General features: G+C 46.6%; 1 protein-coding gene across 23 annotated transcripts in view; it reads left to right on the top strand.

Moving 5' to 3' along the window:
• Positions 1-1,059: 1,059 nt before the first annotated feature.
• Positions 1,060-19,960, top strand: part of MTSS1 (MTSS I-BAR domain containing 1) — a 125,255-nt gene continuing 106,354 nt past the window's right edge. For 8 of the 23 annotated variants that reach the window (XM_040547099.1, XM_040547105.1, XM_040547095.1 and 5 more), the window contains exons 1-3: positions 1,085-1,692; positions 17,132-17,193; positions 19,862-19,935. In XM_040547099.1, coding sequence (XP_040403033.1) covers positions 1,621-1,692; positions 17,132-17,193; positions 19,862-19,935 — 208 coding nt within the window. In that variant the 5' untranslated portion in view covers positions 1,085-1,620. Of the gene's footprint in view, positions 1,693-17,131; positions 17,194-19,861; positions 19,936-19,960 lie in introns of all 23 variants that reach the window. The other 15 variants (XM_040547102.1, XM_040547100.1, XM_040547085.1 and 12 more) reach the window with 3 other exon arrangements.

Here is a 19,960-nt window from a genome sequence, read left to right as displayed (position 1 = left end):
TGTGCCTGTATAGATGGAGACAGAAAAAAAAAACACCTCACTTTACGATATATTTCATATTTTCCTGCCTCTCCACCTGGCTCTCATTAAACGCTGTGGTAACACAGCCTGCCCTTCCGCTGGGGTAAGCAGCAAGGGGGGCTGTAGGCCTCAGCTCCCTGAAACTGGTGGGCACGCACTTAATTTTGGTGCCATGAAGAGTCTCACAGCCCTCGGTGTGTTTGTGGTACACCTCTGATGTTATCAGATTTAGCACACACTTTTTTTTTTTTTTCACGAGGTTTGTGTGACCTCGACTTCTCGACAAGGTGTAATGGCCACAAAATGGAGCACAGGAAGTTCCGCACCAACATGCGAAAGAACTTCTTCACGGTGAGGGTGACGGAGCACTGGGACAGGCTGCCCAGGGAGGTTGTGGGGTCTCCTTCTCTGGAGATATTCAAGGCCCGTCTGGACGCCTACCTGGGCAGCCTGCTCTAGGGAACCTGCTTTGGCAGGGGGGCTGGACCTGATGATCTTTCGAGGTCCCTTCCAACCCCCTCGATTCTGTGATTCTGCGATTCTGTGATTCTATATGTGTGTGTATGAATGGAGAATTTTAACCTCCATGTTTTGCAAAGTTGAGGATTCGACATAGAGAATTTGAAAAGTAAAATTATTTTTAAAAGGCTATGTTTCATGCAATCTGCACTAACACTCCTAAACAGTGTTGTGTTTGTGGGGCAGGATGAACAAACAACAGGCCTGTGCTCAAAGCTGCTGGTGCTTGCACTAGGCCAGGGCTGTATTTCCATCTGCTTGTATTTCTGCTGACCCATTCCACCTGCCATTTTCTAAACAGGTGGGCAGCGCTTTCAACATTTTTCCCCCCAAACACCCGAAGTTTGGAAAAACTACATCAGACAGCAGTGGGAAAACCCTTCCCTCCTCAGAGCCAGAGCTTGGCGGCGGCGGGACGCGAACCCGCGACCTCCCGAGCCCGGGGGAGGCGCGGGGCCGAGCCGGCGGGGCGGGGACGGGCTGGGAGAGGACGAGGAGGAGGAGAAAAAAAAAAAAAAAAAAAAAAAAGGAGGAGGAGAAAAAAAAAGGAGGAGGAGGGAGCGGTGGGTTTGCTCCAGGAGCAGCCAGGCAGCGGCTCTGCTGCAGCCTGCTCCCTTCGTGCTGCCAGATCCCTCACCCCGCGCCGTCTCCTCTCCCATTTTTTTCCCCCCTTCTCTCTCCAAATCTATTTTTTTTTTCCTCCTTTTTTTTTTTTTTTTTTTCTGCGTTTTTTCCTCCGGCCGGCGATGGATGGCGGCGCTGCCCGGCTGCGGGAGCTCGGCGCCGCCTGGGCTGGCGGCCCCCGGGTGCTGCTCGGCGGGGCTGGGAGCTGCGCCTAGGAGAGGGGCACCGCCGCTTCGGGGGGATTTTGCCCTTTTTCCCCCTGTTTTAAGTGCTTAGAGGCGTGGGCATTTAGCACTTGAGGCGTTTTTTTAATTTATTTTCCCCCCCTCGCCGCCCGCAGCTGCCCCCTGTATCTAGTGGGTGAGGTGGGAGAAGGGGGAGGCTCGCTGGTTTCCGCAGCCTGCTGGGGGGGGTCGCAGCGGTTCGTGCCTCCTCCCGTGCGCTCGGGCGAGGAAAATGGAGGCTGTGATCGAGAAGGAATGTAGCGCGCTCGGAGGGCTCTTCCAGACCATCATCAGCGACATGAAGGTGAGCGGCCGCGGGGAGGGCTGGGGGGCAGGTGCTGGGGACCCCCCCCCCCCCCCCAGCCCGGGCACGGCGCCCAGGGAAGCTCACGGCAGCGGGGGGGGGGACCTGCGCCGGCTACTGAGGGGGTCTCCTGCATCGCACCCCCTGTTCTGGGGGCTTGGGGGGCTTTTGCAGGGCCCCCCCTCTCCTTGCTGGGACGTGCAAGCTGTTACCTTGCACCTTGGGCAGGTTTTTTTCCAACGCCGTGAAATCGAAAAAAATGATAATATGTATATTTTTCCCCCCATTTTTTCCTCCTCTGCCTTTTATTTTTCATTGTCTTTGGGGGTGGCGGGCAGCGATGCGGCGGAGCCGCGCGGTGCCGTGGGGTGGGGTCGGGTCGGGTTTGGGGGACGCGAGTTAAAACATCCCCGGCCTGGGGAGATGCTCAGAAGTTGACGTGCTCCTGGGTTAAAATCAGTGACGGGGCGTTATTTTGGCACGGCGTGTGCTCACCGAGGGGGTACTTGGCGCTTCATGTGCGTGCACACGAAGGTCTCAAGTTCCCAGGTGTCTCCTCACCGCCGCCAGCCACCGGAAAGCTCTGCGCAGACCCACGCGAGCGGCTCGGAAAACACCCTTGGCATCTCCGCAGGGTTCGCTTCGGCCGAGCGGACGCCTCCCGCCCTTGGCTTGTGGGAACAAATAGCCCAAAAGCTCTCCTGCGTCGTGCCGCCCGTGCCCTCCCCGGAGCCCCACGGCTCGCAGCGGCAGAGTACTGCAGAATACTGCAGTGTTCCCCCAGACAAGGGCAGCTTGTCTTCCTCCGGGCCCGCCCGCGAAGGACACGGTGGCCTGGAGATGTGGAGGGCGATGGGGCGACCGTGGTGGTTTGGGGACAGCGGGGACCGCGTGCCTCCAACCCGGGTATTGGGGTGGGAGCAAGGGGTCTGCCGCCAAGGAGCCGGGCAGGGAGGGCTGCGGGAGAAGCGATGCTGGAAGGAGGACGGGAGCTGCTCCTACAGGGAGCCTGGGCGCAGGTGGACGGCTCCTGGCGTGGTTTCGGGGAGGAGATGCCGTTTGCCTGAGAAGTTGTTTTTTTGGCGGGGGGTTTCACGCACGCTTCCCTCCGAGCAGATCGCGGGAGGTGCTCGATGAGAAGCGTGGCTCGCCGAGAGCAGGCGGGTTGCGGGGAGGAGGGGGTGTGCGTGTGGGTATCTGTCAAGACAATGCTGCAGTCCTCGCGGCCGCGCTCCTCATGCTGTCAGCCCCCTTCTATTTTGAAGAGCAATTACACCTTAAAATAAACCAACAGCACCCACCCAGGACAGGATACGATCCTAAACCCGAGGATTGTTTGCAGGGAACACGCAGGAGCTTTCCGTTCCCCACAAAGTGCAATTTGGGGATCCAGTTCGAGGGTGTTCGTTCCTGGCTTCTTTCCACGAGCGATACGTTTGGTTTCCCTTGCTCTTAAGCACATAGACCCTTGCTGTGTTGATTTATTTATTTATTACACACTGGTGCTTGCATGGGAATGCTGCTCCTCAAAAACATGTTGACATGAGCGTATGGAGATGGGCACAGGTGTGAATTTTTTATTTTAATCCTCCATAGCAGTGGAACCTGTTTTGTGAACCGGAGATTACTGCGGGGGGAGGTTTGGGAAAAATCACACCAGATCCTTAGCAGCGTGGTGGATGTTACGGTTAAAAAAATGTGCTTGTTATTTAACATGAGTGGAACAAGTAATTTTTTTTACCTGGGCTTCAATTTAGTGCAGCTGATGAGACGCACGAGGGTTCTTTGTGATTTGTGCACAAAGGATTGTGACGATTTCTCGGGGGGGAAGAAAAAAGTAGCTAATTTTGACAGCTAACCAGAACCTTTCAGCTAATCATACCTTCAGTAGTAGAGTGAAAATTAGCAATTGAAGTGCTGCTTCACGTAGTCAGGTCTGTGTGGGCAGGCTTCTGGCAGGATCTTTGAGACTTCGTGTGGGGGTCTGCCCACACACCCCCGTGCACTATCTGTGCCTGCCTCTCGTTGCAGGCGGAGATCAAGGCCCCAAATGCCCTGCAGTGCTGAGGGACCTGCTGCAGCATCCACCTTTTTTAACTAAATTATCTGCACGTTCTTTTTTGCTCTGCCTTCTACTTAGCTGTGAAGACAGTAGGGTTAATCGACGATACCCTGAAATTGCTCTGAAGTTTTGCCAGTGGCTGCAGATAGGTGCTGCAGCCAAGGTGATGAGGATGCAGCCCATACAGACAGATTTTGGTCTTTGTGCGCTAATAGCGGACGAGCTCAGGTATACCTGTGGTTAACTTTGAGCTCTCCTTGATGTCAACAAGGTTGCAGAAACAGGAATCGCAATCCTGAGCAATGGGATTGCTTGTTTCTGGTTGTCTCAGTGCTTTGTTAACTTTGAAACGTAATGAGGGCTATATATGCAAATGTAACTGGTGTGTCACAGGTTTTGATAGCAGGATTATCTCTTGGTGGCTGAGGATGAGCCACCGTCGATAGCTTCTCCAGAAGCCCTGAATTTTTCTCCATCTTCTACCAAAAATAGTTTGGTGATTAATACTCAACCAAAAAAGCTCCGAAATGAAAAAAAAAAAGTGTAAAGCTGTGTGATTTAGAGAAACGAGGTTACCGCGTTAAACATAAGTGGGATTTTTCTAATCCATTCTTACACAGCATTTTAATGCACACATGTAACTCCAGTGACCTGATAAGGGAAGTCCGTATTTTCCACGCAAAATGAGGGTCATGTTTGTTGAGTAGTGTGTAGGTGTACATGGTAACAGAGCTGGTTGTGGAAAGTCCACGTTGGGTTGTGCTTGGCCACCGTGCTCTAGAATTGGGTTTTGATGCTCAGGGGTTTCAAGATCAGATTAAAGAATTGTAAAGCCTGAAAAGCCCATCCCATCCTTCAGTTTTTGTCCATTGCCACAGCCCTGATGCTTCCTATGATGGCACCGTTGAGCATGCGGCGCTTAGAATTTGTTATATTCTTATGTATAATCTCTTCCAAAGTGATAAAAGTTTATAAAAGACAAAAAATGAAGCGTGTATGTCCCGTTGGAGGAGTACTTGTGTGCGCTGTATTCAAACGCCGTGCGGTTTCTCTTTGAACGCGGCGTCCTTTCTGTGGCTCCCCGCGGGAAGGGAGCATTTGATCTGACTGGTTTGTAACTCGTTTCTGGCAGTCGAGAAATGAGGTGCCATAATACGCTGCTAATTTCAATATTTCTCGCGCTGCAAAGCAAAGCTCGGCAGATCCTTTTTGGGAGGGCCTGTTGCGTATGGGCTTCAAAAGATTGAGCTGCACATGAGAAGACAACTTCTCTTTAACGCCGCTGGTCCTTGTGAGTCCTAATTTTGTGTTCCTTTTAATCGCTCTCTGCTTGCTTGATGGAAAAAGGAGGACAAGAAAACCCACCTGAAAACATTGAAATTAAACCTGCGTGTAGCTCATCCCTTGCTTCACGTTGGTTGTTTTCGCTTGTTCTGTATTTGTCTCTTTTGCCAGCACGTGTTTAGGTAAGGCAGGGGCTTGCTGTATGTGCGCAGCGCCCGTCACCATGGGGTAGGTGTAGGGGGAACGTGGATAAAGGGCAGTTGGACCAGCGCTGGTTGCCCGCGACTTCAGTTGTACCAAGTGAGAGAATTTACAACGTTTTTATGGGTCCTGTGAGGCTTACCATTTGGTTTCAGTCATCTCCCCACGTGCGGTGGATGTGCGGGCACGAGGGGGACTTTGACCTCTCGGTGAACAAAATCAGAAGGTTCCCAGAGGATGAGTGGCATTTTAGAAGAAAAAAAAAAAGATTTTTTTTTCCAAGTGCGTGTGCCTCATTTGTAATCTTTTAACTGAAATCTCAATAAAATCAACATTTTGCTTTCGGTGGTAACTTCTACTTTAATTCTACAAAGGAGGTGAATGCTTCCCTCCCTTGCTGCTGGTGGGGCTCCCTGGGATGAGAAGGCAGCGTGCCTTTGCCTTCAGCCGTGCAAAGCTCCCAGCCTTGCTTTCCATCCGAGGAGAAAGGTGTGAGCATATGGGCATGAGAAATATTTATGTTTTTGCAGCCTCTTATCTCCCGATAGGATGTGACTGGTGAGAAGCAGCCTTTTAATCTCGCTTTTTTTTGCAGAAGATGGAGCCGGGGGTGGTCACAGCAAGGATTAGGAGCCATTTGTTAAGTAAGGCATGATTTGCTTGTGAGGGATGGCCTTGTGCTAGTCAACACCAGTAATATAAAGTGAGTCAAAAGAAATAAATAAACGCTCCCTGGAGCAGATAGAAACGTCGAGGCTGTTCCTACGGCAAGCACAGCTGCAGGTCCTGTGTGTCCACGTTAATCCAAGGGACAGCCTGTGTGTATTGGGGAATCTGGGCAGATCTGTTTTCCCCTGACGTGTAGTGATACGACAGCTCTTCTGCAGCTGTGCTTTATTTGAAGCCCGGGATCTCTGTGGAGATGAGGAATGTTCAGTTCAATGTCTTCAAGGTCTAATTTCAGTCCAGCTGTTGAGGATGGTAACTCTTGTAAGGAGAAAAAGCTGAATGTGCAACGTGCAGGTGGAGGCTGGGAGAGGAATGGACACCGCAGACACCTCTGCCGCGCGTGCTGGGTGGCACCGGCACGTACTGATCTATTCCAAACCCAGAAAATCGATGTTTATCCCCTTCCCCAAAAGGCGTGAAATGAGTTCGTTTCCACTCTATGCAGATTCAGCTTTTCTTCTGCATCATTTTCGTGTCCTTGAAGGTTGGTGCAAGCCTTTAAGTATGTTTGCGCTTAACCAGCCTTACTGATTTCTTTCCCCGCTGCCTCCCAACAACCTGCTTGCCCAAACATTCGGTTTGCTTACGCTGGAATTCCTCGCCTTTCCGAAGCAGCTGCAGCATCTTTCTGTAAACATCTCTCCGGGGGAGGCAGCGGCGGCTGAATGCTGGTGCGGGAGAGCGCTCCTGCAAGCCCGCTTAGATCCTGGGGTCCGTACAACGCAGCATAGCTGGGAACGTACTTGCAAAGCATTTATTATTTTTAGGGACACATTCTTGATCCGGGCACGCCTTTATGAGCGCTGACAATTCACACAACCGCCGAGCATTCGCTGTGTAAATGCGTCCGAGGCTGGCTCGTTCTGGGGCATACCGAGGGCGAGGATTTTTGTTTAATGCCTTTTAAAAGGACTGCTTTTGGATCTGGTGGCATGCTAAGGGCTGCATAATAGGGCTCGCCGTGTTGGAAGCGTGGAAGGAGTTGCGCAGCGCTGCATGAAACACAATCGGCTGAACAAATGTTGGAGGACAAGAAGTCTGTGCAATGTCAGACTGAGTGCTGGTTAATGCCTATCTGAGGGTGATCGTCAGGAGACTTTGCTGCTTCTTCCCTCAGTTCTCAGTGTGTGTGATACATATTTGTTCCAAGATGCAGAAGTTGCTGCAGTTGATGGAGTATTCTTGTGTACCTGTAAGTAGCATTCTGCCCGTCAGCCTGTTTTCAGCCTGTGAAAAACGCGTTTTGGGTTCATGGTCTGCCCAGAGACAGCGTGGCCTTAAAGTGCAGAAGGCACTTGATGGCAGAGAGCAGGATAGGAACAGTGGCTGAAGAGGTGTTTTGCTCTGCTTCAGAGGACACGAAGATGAGTGCAGAGGGGTTCGAGTTAGTGCCACAAAGAGGCCGCTATAGAAATGCGTTTGCCTCTTCAAGTGTTTGTTTTCCAGCTCAAAACGATGCCCGCCTTGGTGCTGCCCCATTGACTGGTATCTCCGCTGACCTTTAAGGATGTTAATTGACTTCTTCCTGCTGGGCTGTGAGATAGCCTGAATGCTGAGGTGTTCGGAAGGGCTGGAGACAAAATGTCTGGCAGCCTCGTGGTTAAGACCATAGCAGCTTTCATCTTCAAAGTGCTGGGGAAGCATGTGACTTAGCTCCCAAGAATGGCTCCCATTTTACAGAAGGGCGAGTTACGGCTGCAGGTTCAGTCACTTCTACTCCTTTCCCCTAGGACAAGAAGGGATTGAGTACATGTGGATCACGGAGTTAATGAGGGGATGGTTTTTAAGCTGCCAGTGTAATACGTGTTGCTATATACACCCACACCCCACACGAGTTTCTTGTTGCTGCTTAAGACTTGTTGCTCTTCCCCTTGTGATAACCCAATGTTTTTAGGCGGCAGAGATGATGTCTGCAAATGAACGATCAGCTAGCAACACAAGCGTGTTAAACTCCTCTTTTGTAACTGAAATTAGGGGGGATCTCTGTTTCTGATCGGAGCACCTTAAACACAGGGTGGTAGATCACGAAGAATTTGGCTGTCCGGCAAGGCTGTGCACGAGCTCTGTATTTTTCGCTCTTATAGTCAACGAACATAAGTGTTGTGTGGGTCATTTTAATTCTAGGATGCTGCCTGGTGTACACACAGCAGTTAATAAATCACCTTGGATGTCTTTAAAAGTACACCTGCAAGAATGAACTTGTGAATGCTGATTTCGTTGGCGCGCACAATGCTATTGATAACCACGTAGCTACAGAAATTTGGTTCATGGTATAAAAAGGTTCAGATTCTTTTGTTCCCATTTTTGTCTTCCACATAAACTGCTACCACACTTCTCACGCAAGGATAAGATTTTTTACCATATACGTTAGGTGTGTGCTTTGTAGTTTCATGGAAGCCCTTTGTGTAGCGGCTTAAAACTTTGCGATAAGGTGCTTCTCATCAAAATCGGCCATGATCAAACCGAAGTAACTTGGAGCTTGGAAGGGATTGTTTCTTTTCTCATGAGTGAAATGAAGAGCAAAGAGCTGGGGACAAGCATAGTGGCACTTCATGAACTTTAGCCCTACCTTGGCAGTAAAATACTAAAAACTACTACCTGGCAGCCACCTCTTCCCTGGTGTGGTACTTCTGTGGTCAATTCAGATGCGTGGCAGTATCTTGTTGCCAAAGTACTGATGTTTCTTGGGTCCTGGAGATCGTTTTGAATGCCCGTGCGATGGAGATTGTGCAAAGATCAAGCGATGAACACTCAAACGAGGGTGTCTCCTGCTTCTGCGGATGCCTTGGGAAGAAGTGATGAAACCTCAGTGGTGGTGGTGTTACCAGCACAGGGCTGTTGGCTCTGCTTTGAGACTGTCCTGTATGGGCATTAACTTGAATGAGTGCCTCTTGATATTTTAATTATCCTAGTTTTGATCCAGCTGAAATATTGTGGGTTTAGAAAATAGCTGCCGAGTATGCACAGTGGCCACTTAATGAGTTGGCGGATGAAAGGCGGTATTGATGAGTCTCCGAGGAGAAATCTGATATTCAGGCTTGCAAACTTGTTTAGACCTGCAGGGAAGAACATGGAACTAAATGCTTCCTCTGGAAGACTACTTAATGTCCAGCTTTTTTAATGCAGCATGGGATAAAAGGTTCCCCAGAAGCTGTGGCTAAGTTGTTTTGTGTTCCCCCCCCCCCCCCGTGAATAACTTCCTGTGTTTATAGAGAGGAAGAGACTGTATGTTTATGCATAATGTATTTTCTCACAGCATGAGTATAACTTTTTTTGTTTGCTAATTACCCAATTAGCTTGGATTTAAACCATGATGTGTTGGAGTTGGAGTTGGGTTTCTTTGTCTTAAGTACTGTGAAACTGGGCTGCAGATGGCGTGGGTTTGACGTGGTCCTTATTGACGTGGCAAGGAGGCGCACGGTGCGTGTTGTAAGCCGGGATGCCACGCAGCAGTCCAGGGGAATGAATTTGCATGGGTCCTGGCTGTGCTACAAGCTGAAGTCACAACCGTGAAGCAACTGGTGTCCACCACTGGAACTGTTTAAATACAGGCTAGTGGGGTGCAGGCTTTGTTGTAATACAAATTAAAGATTTTAGAGCTCTAACAGCAGAATCATACCTGATTTGTGTTCCCTCCCCTTTTAAATGGGTAAATGGTTAGTGAGTTCTACTGAATACCTGCATTCTCACTAAGAGGTGCTCAGGGAACTGGTCATTCTTTAGGGTTCTTCGAATGGTTTTGGGAATGCAGAAATCGCTGATAGTTCTGTGCTTTTTCCCAGCGGGGTGAATATCCTCTCCTGCGGTTTCCTGATTGGATTCGTCTTGATTTTATCAAAATACTGTACCATTGCCCATATCCTAGAGTAGCTTGTTCTCTGTGTCCCAATTCCCTGTTTAGACTGAAAAACAAACAGTCTTGAAAACTTGAGTGGTTCCATGATGTGTGGAAGAAATATCTAGTAGGCTGTTTTTTTAATAGCATAAGAGATTTCTTCAGTAGTGTTTTGTTGCATAATTTGCAATGTTGTGATAATGTATATATCACCTTGTGAAAGCAAAGCTTGGCATGTGTATTTATACTGTGCACGCTGAGGGAAACTCATTTCCAGCCCCCCGCCCGTTCCCTAAACAAACAGCAGAAATAATGGAAATGGAGCTATAGATACAAGACTTTGATTTTAATTACCCCTGCTTTTAGTTCCTGGAGGGTAGTTGCAGGTTAAATGACATCTTAATCTGATCTTTGACATGCTTTTACTTTCACTTGCATTCTCTATAATCTCTCAGACCCTGTGTTTGTATCTATATCCTCTTCAGTCAGTAATTTGCATGTTCGGTTCTTGTGAAAGGCTGTGAAGTTAACGTCTTCTGCTGTTGCTGGCTTTTCATTCCTGGCCCAACGAGTCAAGAGTCAAGAGCCCCATTTGCTGCTAGAGCTAAGCCTGAAGTTCCCCTGTGCGTGGCAGGGGGGTAACGCTTAGAAAGAGAGAAGGGACTTGGCAGTCATGCAGCCCCTTTCCTTGACTTGTGGGAGCAATTTAGTTTTCATTGTATGAAATCAGTACCGGGGTATTGTTGGCTCAGTTCTACTGTCGAATTTAAGGTATATCTGAAATGAGGTAAATGAAACCGAAGTAATCATGGAAGAGGTAGTGTGTACACCTCTGCATCTTCATCCATATCTTCATAAAGAGTGAGATCTCTCCCACTAATAAAATTAATGATTCAATCTGTTGGAAGACTGATGCTATTCTGGGGAATGGATGGAAAAAGATGCAGCTTAGAAAGCTTCATGAGAGAGGGTCTTGATTTGCTTATTTTTCGACCTAAAAAGAGGAAAAGCCTACAAGCAGATTTATTTTTTTTTTGCCCTCCGGATGGGGAACAGTCATTAGGAACTTCATGTAAGGTGATGTTCAGTCTCATCTCACCTGTGTCTTGCAAGAGCTTTTGTGGCGTAGGCAGTGTTATCCATGAGACAGGTTTGACTAAACATGTGGGTTGTGCAAAGAAATGCGTTAGTGTTGGGTAGTTCTTTGTAACTCTTGCAGTTGTGACTGGCCAAGCCCCCTTTTCCCCAGTTGACTACTGATCCTTTTGGAAGAGAGGAAGAGCTTCCAGTGCCAGATGCTAGCTGGGTGGGGAAATCGATTGTCAGCCACTGCATCTTCCTACATGCTGAGACACCTGTGGCCAGAACCCCTTTTTTTCAGGCTGTCAGTTGTTTTCCTGTCCCCTTCCCCTCCACTTCTTCCTGTTTTTGTCTGTTGAAGGCCCCCTGGAAAAATGATAGCCTCTATGTGCAGACCATACTTACTTGTGCAGGCCTTTTTTTTTGTGTGTGTATAACATCTGTGACTGTGTGGTGTCTAGCACAATAAGGTCTTTCGCTCCTTGTACGTAGTGTAGTGCATACCACAGAAATGAAACATCCATAATAATTTTTCAGATTCTGATATCTGATAAAACTACATATGTAATATATATTTTTAAGCTTTGTTTTTAAGCATCGTTTACTTTGGAGGTTGGGAGGACATGTGAAATAGCAAAGTTACAGTTTTGTTCCAGAGGTAAATGTGTGGCATTTGGACGTGTTACTAGGGTGTGAAGCTGGGTAACAGTGCTGTGTATTTGGGACTCAGCTTCTCAGCTGGTCATAGCTGAATGATTACACTGAGGTGGAGAAGTCCAGCTCCTGTAGCTAGCTAGAGTCGTGCTTTTTTTTTTCCTTCCTGTTGAAGTCTACTGATACTCATCCAGTCATTCTGGAAGGCACACAGCTCTTGCTTTGATAACCTGTGAGATAAAACCAGGGCACTGCCCACCAGGTCCCTTTCTCTCCTGCCTCTTTAGCTGGAACAGCTAAAATTAGATTCATAATTTGCTTTACTGTAGAGTAGCTCTCTGTCTTTTTCCCTGTGCCCTGAAAGTTTAGATGGGTTGTTGCTGTGAACAAGATACCGAACTGTTTCTGCTGCCTTTGTAGTCTGCACTGCAGCAAGAGCTGATAACATGGCTGAAAAGCCTTTCTGATAAATAAAAGCTGTTAAAAGAACAGAGTCAAGGTTTTTTAAAAGATGAGGTGCGTCTTGTCTCCGGGATTCAGGGTGCATGGAAATAAATTATTAAAGGAAGTAAGTGTCTTTTCACTTAATGGGGAAAAAAGCAGAAGAATTGTAACTCCTTAGTAGAAGGAGTGACAGAACAGTTTTTAACTGTCAAGACTGCTGGTACTCAAGTTGTAATCTTAAATAAATACAACAATCTGGGTTCCTATTCTTGCCATTAGATGTAATTGATAGCAATTTCAGTAAAATTGGATCCTTTGCTGAAAGTCTATTCTTGATTTATTGAGAAATCTCTAAGCTTCTCTTTTGGATTCCTTCACCTGCAGGATTTCTGGCCTGAAAGGAAGGGAGAAACTCCAAAGTGGCCTGCTAGTGACAGGATCACAAAATAATTTGGGTTGGAAGGGGCCTTTAAAGATAGATCATCTCTGCCCTTCCCTGGTGTGGTGTGTTGACCTTAGCCAGCTGCTGGATGTTCACCCACTCCTCCTCTTCCACAGGACAGGATGCAACAGTAAGATGAAAATGCTCATGGGTTGAGTCTAAGAAAGAAATTGTCTACCAACTACCGTCATGGGCAAAACATACTCAACTTGGAAGGTGACCTTTATCACCAACTAAAATAGATTTAAATGGTGAGAAAGAGGAAAAATTAAAACACCTTCCGCCCACCTACCCCAACAGCCCTTTCAGGAACACCCTGCTCCCGCGGGGGCTCCCCACGGCCGCAGCTCCCTCAGGAAATGTCCCCCTGCTGCGGCGGGGGCCCTGCCCGGGCTACAGCGTGGAGATCTGCTCCAGGGGGGGCTCTGCAGGGCTGCCGGGGAATCCCTGCTGCCTGAGGGCCTAGGGCCCCTCCTGCCCTCCTCCTCCTGGGGCCTGGGCCCTCTGCTGCTTCTCCCTCGCCCTGGGCCTCCTCCTCGGCCTGTGCCCGCTTTGCCCTTTCGGAAATCTGTTTTCCCCGATGAGCTGCCAGCTTGGTGCTGGGCTCAGCTCTGCCCTGTCATAGGGACGTTGAAGCCACCACAGAGGCCCTGCAGCCCCTGGCCAGCACCTGGGCACAGACACCCAGGGTTTTCCAGCACCCTCCTGCTGGTTTCTCTGTTCCGGGCATGATGCTCATGTCCATGGTCTGGCTTTTGGGTGAAATTTCAGTGAATGAAGGTGGTGCCAGCTCTCCTTCCCAGCCCAGTGGCAGGCAGGGAACAAGCAGCAAGCCAGCACACATACATGGCCGAGGACCTGTCCCCAGGAGCCACAGCCACGTCTGCCCAGCCTTTAGTGGGTCTATGTGTTCTTGTCCGGCACTTGCAGGTGCTTTCCTACTTCAGCCTGGTGCCTCTCAATACTAATTATGGTATTTGTCCCTGAGGGAAAGCTATTCAGTGTCCTAATTGTGGACTGGTGAAGTAGGTGACAGGCATGAGACACCATTTTGTTTTTCAGCCTGTAGGCAGAAAGGCGATGCCCTGTCTGTTTTCGGTGTAAATCAGCTGGAGCGTGGCTGGGCACTGGCATCAGGTGACTAATGGCTTGTAAACCAGCTCATTAAGGTATAGGGTGTGATAATGGCATGTTTTGGCTTACCAGCAACAGCCTCAGTCGGTAGCTGAAGGTAGGGTGTGTGGTGGGACTGGGGGGCTTTCATGCCTTGGGAACAAGTGTTTTGTAGGAGAAATGTTGGATCTGAAGAAGAAATAATAATTAGGCACAAGTGTACTCTGGGGGAAATAACCCCCAGGTTAAGCCATTAATGATCTTCAAGAAGACCATTTAAACAAACCCGGATTGTAACAGATTCCTATTTTACTCTGTGAGGAGCTAAAGAGAGGATTTGTGACCCAGATGCTGCAGCTCTTCTGCGGGTTTCTCTGAGCGGGACTGAGAGGTGAAAGCAGCCTGCTGCTTGTACAGATAATGGAGAGACCTGACAGACTCTGACGTTTAAAGGGGTGAAAATTGATTTCCTTTAGTGGCTGTTTGAAATTGGAAATTGCAGAAGGAGCTATGGGAAATGCAGCATTTGAAAATACTTTATTATTACTCTTCCAAAAGTGGCTTTACATTACAAAGGGATGTCTTAGACAAAGACAGTGAATTCTTCCTACTGTTCCTTTGTGTTTAAATTAAGACAGTACTACAAGTTGAATTAAGTTTTATGGCTGTTTTGGTGTGTGGTTTCCACCACCGCTGTATTTCTCCTGTTGACCACTTTGATGAAAGGAACAACAGTTATTCCAAATGTTACTTGAAATGAGGACGTGAGAGAGGGGCTGCCTTGCTCGAGGTGGCATGTGAAGAGATCACGGAGAAGGAGCTGCTCCTGGGGTGCTGGGAACCTGCAGTGTTTTTCCCAGAAATAGGTTAACTCTTGTGCTGTCTTCTTGGTTTGTCCCCCAAGCATTGCTCAGTGACCTCCTTGCTTCCCAGGTGCTGCAGGTGGGGTAAAAGCCCTGTTAATAGGATCTGTAAAGTGGCAGGTGTCAAGCACTTATGCTTTAGGTGTAGGGATCAAGGGGGTTTGGTTTCAGCAAGGATACGATGGTAGAAGTGCTTTTTGGAAAAGCTGACAGGGACAGCAGGATTTGTGTGCAAGGCTTGAGTTATGTGTTACTGCGAGAGAGATGAACGTGCTGACTCACCTTCAAAAGAGAAAGGCAAACAGCAATTTCTGCTGGAACACAGATTAAATGAACTACTCATACTTTTTTTTTCTGTTCAAGATGACATCAGGTGTTTTTGGACTAGTACCGGAGTGCCCAGGTGAAAAGATTACAGTGATGGAAATGTGTATATATACATATATATTTAATCAAACCAATTTAGGAAACAATATATGGGGGTGGGTTGTTACAGCTTATATAAGTAGGCTTGGCTTAAAGAAAAAAAACAGTTTTAAAGACAAAAATAAGTAGTCATGGAAATGCTTGGTAACTAGTTTGAGTTTGCTTCCTTTGTGGCCAGCCTGGTGAAGAAAAAAACGACAACAACAACAACAAATGTATTCTTTTTGAGTTATGTTTTGAAGGCACCGTCTGCTTTGGTGTCCTCCATTTGTCGACTTGCATTTTGCTCAAGAATCCAGTAAAGCCTTAGGCCCTGCTGTTAATTGTCGGGGCTTTCAAGGCTCCTGGCATATGCATGCATAACGCATGTACAGCATGCGGGCAAACTCCGAAACGCGGCTACTGTGGGGAGAGAATGCAGTTCAGGGTAGGGGATTTCAGTAAGACTAATAGGTTTAAGGAAATGGCTTTTTTATTTTTTTTTCCATATCCCTTCAAATAATCGGTGGGTTTCTTTCATTTTTAAATGTGACATTTTTTTCATGGCAAAAAACACTTTATATTCTAGGCCTTGCCAACCTGATAATGGGTCTCTTCTTTCGCCTTCTCCCTTTCCCGTTGGCTCCATGGTGTGTAGGTATAATGAGGTTTTATGACCACCTGGCTTACATTGCTAAAAGAGAACGAAGAAAGAAACAATGAACAATGCAACTTGTACTAAAGACTGTTCAGTAGTGGTTAGTACCCCAGTCAGCGGCCTTGTGTCAGGGTCTGTTGTGGCCCTGCCCAGGTCTCTCTGCAGAGCTCAGCTGTGCAGTGACTGCGTGGGTGATACACACAACATCTGTGCAAAGACATTTTTCAAAATATGATTAGTAGAGAAGATGAATTTGTGATCAACAGACCAAGGCCAGAATCGAAAGGGAGCCTTTGGTTTTAACCCCAAGTCTAATTCAAGGCCCGCTGTGGTGTGTGAATGTCTGGGAGCTGCCATGCCAGGGTGTACCAAGGAGCTTGAACTAAGTTGTCAGCTTTTGGGGAAGGGGTTGCCTTTGCCCCGAACAAGACAATATGCATCCTCCGATGGTAGAGTGAGCAAAGGATTTTATTTTCCTTAAAAAAGCAGACTGGCTTAGCAGGGTGGATCGAGTTTGCTACGAGCAACTGCACTTGCTTGCAACCTCTTCAAGTTAGAGCAGTGGTAATGTTAGCCTTGAGGAGCTGCCTTATCTGGGTTTTATTGTGTCGTTGCTCTGGTAACAGCAAGTCTTAAACCTTTATTAAAGGAAGCATGGATATTTTATTTTACTCTCTAGACTCCAATCAAAGGGAAATGTTGAGGTTTCTTTCTACCACCATTTTTGCTGTTAGCAGAAAATTTGCACTTGTTCTGCAGAGAGCAAGTTAACCTTGTTTTGGTCTAAAAAGGATGATATTTTACCATAAAAGCTTACTTTAAAACAAACAGAAGCTTTGGGAAAACAGACATGAGAACTCGTAAGAACACTTGGTGTTTATACTCTAAATAAATATGTGAACTTCTAACACAATTTCTAAAAGTGGGGGAGAAGTTCACAGGAAACTGTGAATTTAATTCAAGAGGAATTAAACCTTCTTAAAAACTTTGCATATGCTGAATGCCACGCTACTTTACCAGCGTCAGTTCAGAAATGAACTCCAAGGTCATTCGGGACCATTTCAGAATGAAGTTATGCAGCTGTTGGGAAAGTTTTCATCGTAGACTACTCTGCCTTTTCTGTGACCGATTGCTGTATTACCATGAGATGATTTGAGGTGGTCTCTTGGGCAGCTCAGACCTTTGTTAAAAAAATAAAAGCCCTTGTAATAAGAGAATGGGAATGGCAATTGCATGAAGAATCCATATGTAGAAAAGAACAACTAGAATTCTGCCCTTGGTTTTGGGAGATTCTCTTTATGTGTTACTGCAGCATCCTAGCGCCCCCCTTCTAATAGGTTTTTGCTGTATCCCTCTGAAGTAAGGAGTTTCTTAGTTCTTCAGTTGAAATCCCTCTTCCTCTCCAGTGTTTTTGCTTGGGGAATCTGTAAAGCCTCCTCAGAAGGCCTGTTTCATTTGGATTCAGAACCAGTTCAAGTCCCATATGTTGGGAATGGTGTTTAATAATGAGAGTCATCTTACTGGGAAAATATATTTTGGTGTTACTGAATTAGGATTTAATAAAGTCTTAGTTACTGCTTTACTTCTAGTTTCATTTGAACATTAAAATGGCAGTATCAAAACCAGAATGCTCAAAATATTCATTATTGTGTCTTTTTTTTTCTTGCAGGGAAGTTACCCGGTGTGGGAAGATTTTATAAATAAAGCTGGGAAATTGCAGTCTCAGCTTCGGTAAGTCTTGTGTTGCACAGTCAAGATCACCTACAATTACTTGTGTGTGCATACGTTAAAATTAAATGCAGCTTCTGCCAGGATAATTTTCTAAGCATGTTCTAGTAAAATTGTGCATCTTTCATAGTCAACACCCATGTATGTAATTGTCACCCACTACTGCTGTTCTGATGTATTTCAGGCAAATACATATCTATCACCAATGGTACATAACAAACGTAAAACAAGATAAATTTCATGGCTTCTGATGGAAAATTATATAATGTATTGTTTAGTGAACACGGAGATTTAGAATTAGACATACGTTGTCATTGTAATAAGTGTAGAATACAGCTGGTTTATATTAGAAGAAGGCTCAACAAGTTAGAGACTTTGGTAGTCTTAACAGCGCTTCCTTCTGCTGTAAAAACCAAGGGAATTCCTGTGCTGAACTGTTCATCAGTGGTTATTAAAACTTACTTTATTGGGGTATACTTTGCAAATGTCATTCTGGATTACCTTCAGCAGATTTCTCTTAATAAGTACCATATGTACTGCACTCAGACCAATTCTGTTATCTCCAGAACTCATTCACTTGTAAAGTCTGTTTCTGTTCATATGAATCCAAACTCCATTTCTTCCCAAACCGCAATCTCCTCTGTGCTCCCCAGAGCATCAGCGTTTTCTCACAGCAGCAGCGGTAATAGATACGGTTATTGGCAGTGTATTTTGTGGTTCTGCATTGTGTTGTGAACCGTTTCTGAGGAAGCTGGTGTTTAGGCTCATCTAAATGGCTGGAATACACTGTTCTGCCATGCCATGTCTAAAATAAAACCCTTGCATGTGGTTTTTCCTTTTCCAGCAATCACATTGCAGTAAGGGAGTGTGGAAGAAGAGAAATGGAGAATTTTCCTAGCCGTTTGTACTCTTTAAATACAAGCCTTCAGAGAAATCAGGAGAAATAGTTGGATTTCAATCTTGTGGCATTGCATTCAATGTAGTGCGTCCCTAGCTAAAGGAACATGCAAGCAGGCAGCTACAGGAATGTGCAAGCAGGCAGCTTGAGCCTGCTTTGAGGATTTGCTGTTCATTTCTAGCAGATGCGAGCCTTTTGCCTCTCATTCATTTCTGTGCGCTCAGATAAAGGAGAGCAGATGTCATCTGAGCTGGAGCTAGGTCTTCGTGGATCTGGTTACTGGAGAAACGGAACTTTGTTATTAGCAATATAATTAATAATTAACAATATAGTACACGGATAACAGAATGACCTGCAAGTTTGGAAGACTAAGGACACAAACACTGCTAAGGAAAATCCCAGAAAAGATTATCTTGTTCCAGGGCTAAATATTACTAGCTAGCTGGAAACCTGTCAGGTATTTCTGCCTTCCGTTTTATCTCCTGGGCATGTGAAGAGTTCTTATGCATTTGTTTGACGGCCTCTTATTTGGGATCAAATCTTTTGTGCTGTCAACAGGCCGTTTACCATGCTGCCAGTTATGTCCTTTTGTATTTTGAGCATATCTGGAGTGAGACTTGCATAAAATCTTAAAATCTGCCCCAGTTATGGAGTTCTTTTTGGCTGAGGATCAGCTTTCTTGCAGGTCTCCTGTGTTTTGTGGTGTTCTTGTTGTTTTTGCGAGTAGCAAGGAGTTGTCGAAGTGAAGTGGACAGTCCTCCTTCAGGATTTTGTTTGGAGAGGCTGACTCTTAGAGTGAGGAGAAGAAATCAGAGTTATTGCTACAAAAGGTGGGCAGAAATAGCACCATGAGGTAGCTGGGCTGAGGGCACAGTCCTACTTTACCTGTAGAGCGCTGGCCCAGTTTCATTTAAATTAGGTCGACCAGACTATAACCCATCAGAAACCTGGTCCTGACCTGAGGTGCCTGGCGCTCTAAAAACTTATGTAGAGCAAACACACCTGGAAAACTGGAACTCACGTTTGCCATCGCCATCCACTTGAACAGGCAGGTGGTCTGTGTGTGCTTTCCAAATTGAGAGGGAGTTGGGGTTAGCTGAGAGGTCCCATCCCTCTCAGGAAGGGACTTGCACCCTGTCTGCTCTTCCAGGAGCACTGGGTCAGGAAAAAAAAAACATCTTTTTGAAGGGGAGAAACCTCTACCCTGCCACTATCCTGTTTACCCAAGAACTCCAAAACAGTCTGGTTTCTAAGAGGTTGCTATTTTCTGTTTCAAGGGATGCTCATGCTCCTCAAATGAGAAATTCAGGGAAGCATTTGGCCAGGATCCTAGATAAAAAGAAGGTCCTGCCTGCTTATTCTCAAAATATACATGTTCCCTGGAAATAACAGTGGTTGTCATTTGTACACTAATGGGTGCAGTATAATGTGTGTTAGATTTGTTTTTCATGTTTGACTGCTTAATATTAGTTCATCAGAGGAAATCAGCTAGGAGGGGGATGGCTGTGCTCTTTTGAAACAGCACCTGTCCTGTGCAATTCACAGCTCCGAATTAGCCTGGCTGCCTCCAAGTCCATAGTGCTAACACAAAGCAAGGAAGAGATTAAGCAAGGAAGGAGGGAAAAGGCTGAAATCACATATAAAAGAGGATATTTTTTTTGTGGCCTCTACAAGTTCTCAGTGGTATTCTTTATAAGCCTAAATGTTTTTGGCAATAATTAAATAGGCAGCAATGAGACACTGCTAATGTTTTGTTATCTGTATGCATTTCAGGACTACAGTAGTAGCAGCTGCTGCCTTCTTGGATGCCTTTCAGAAAGTGGCTGACATGGCTACTAATACACGTGGTAAGCAGATGTGTCAATATTGAGC

Source organism: Cygnus olor, chromosome 2 (assembly GCF_009769625.2).
Source record: "Cygnus olor isolate bCygOlo1 chromosome 2, bCygOlo1.pri.v2, whole genome shotgun sequence".
NCBI lineage: Eukaryota > Metazoa > Chordata > Aves > Anseriformes > Anatidae > Cygnus > Cygnus olor.
Note: the sequence above shows the minus strand (reverse complement) of the source record. Positions and strands in the feature narration are given on the sequence as shown.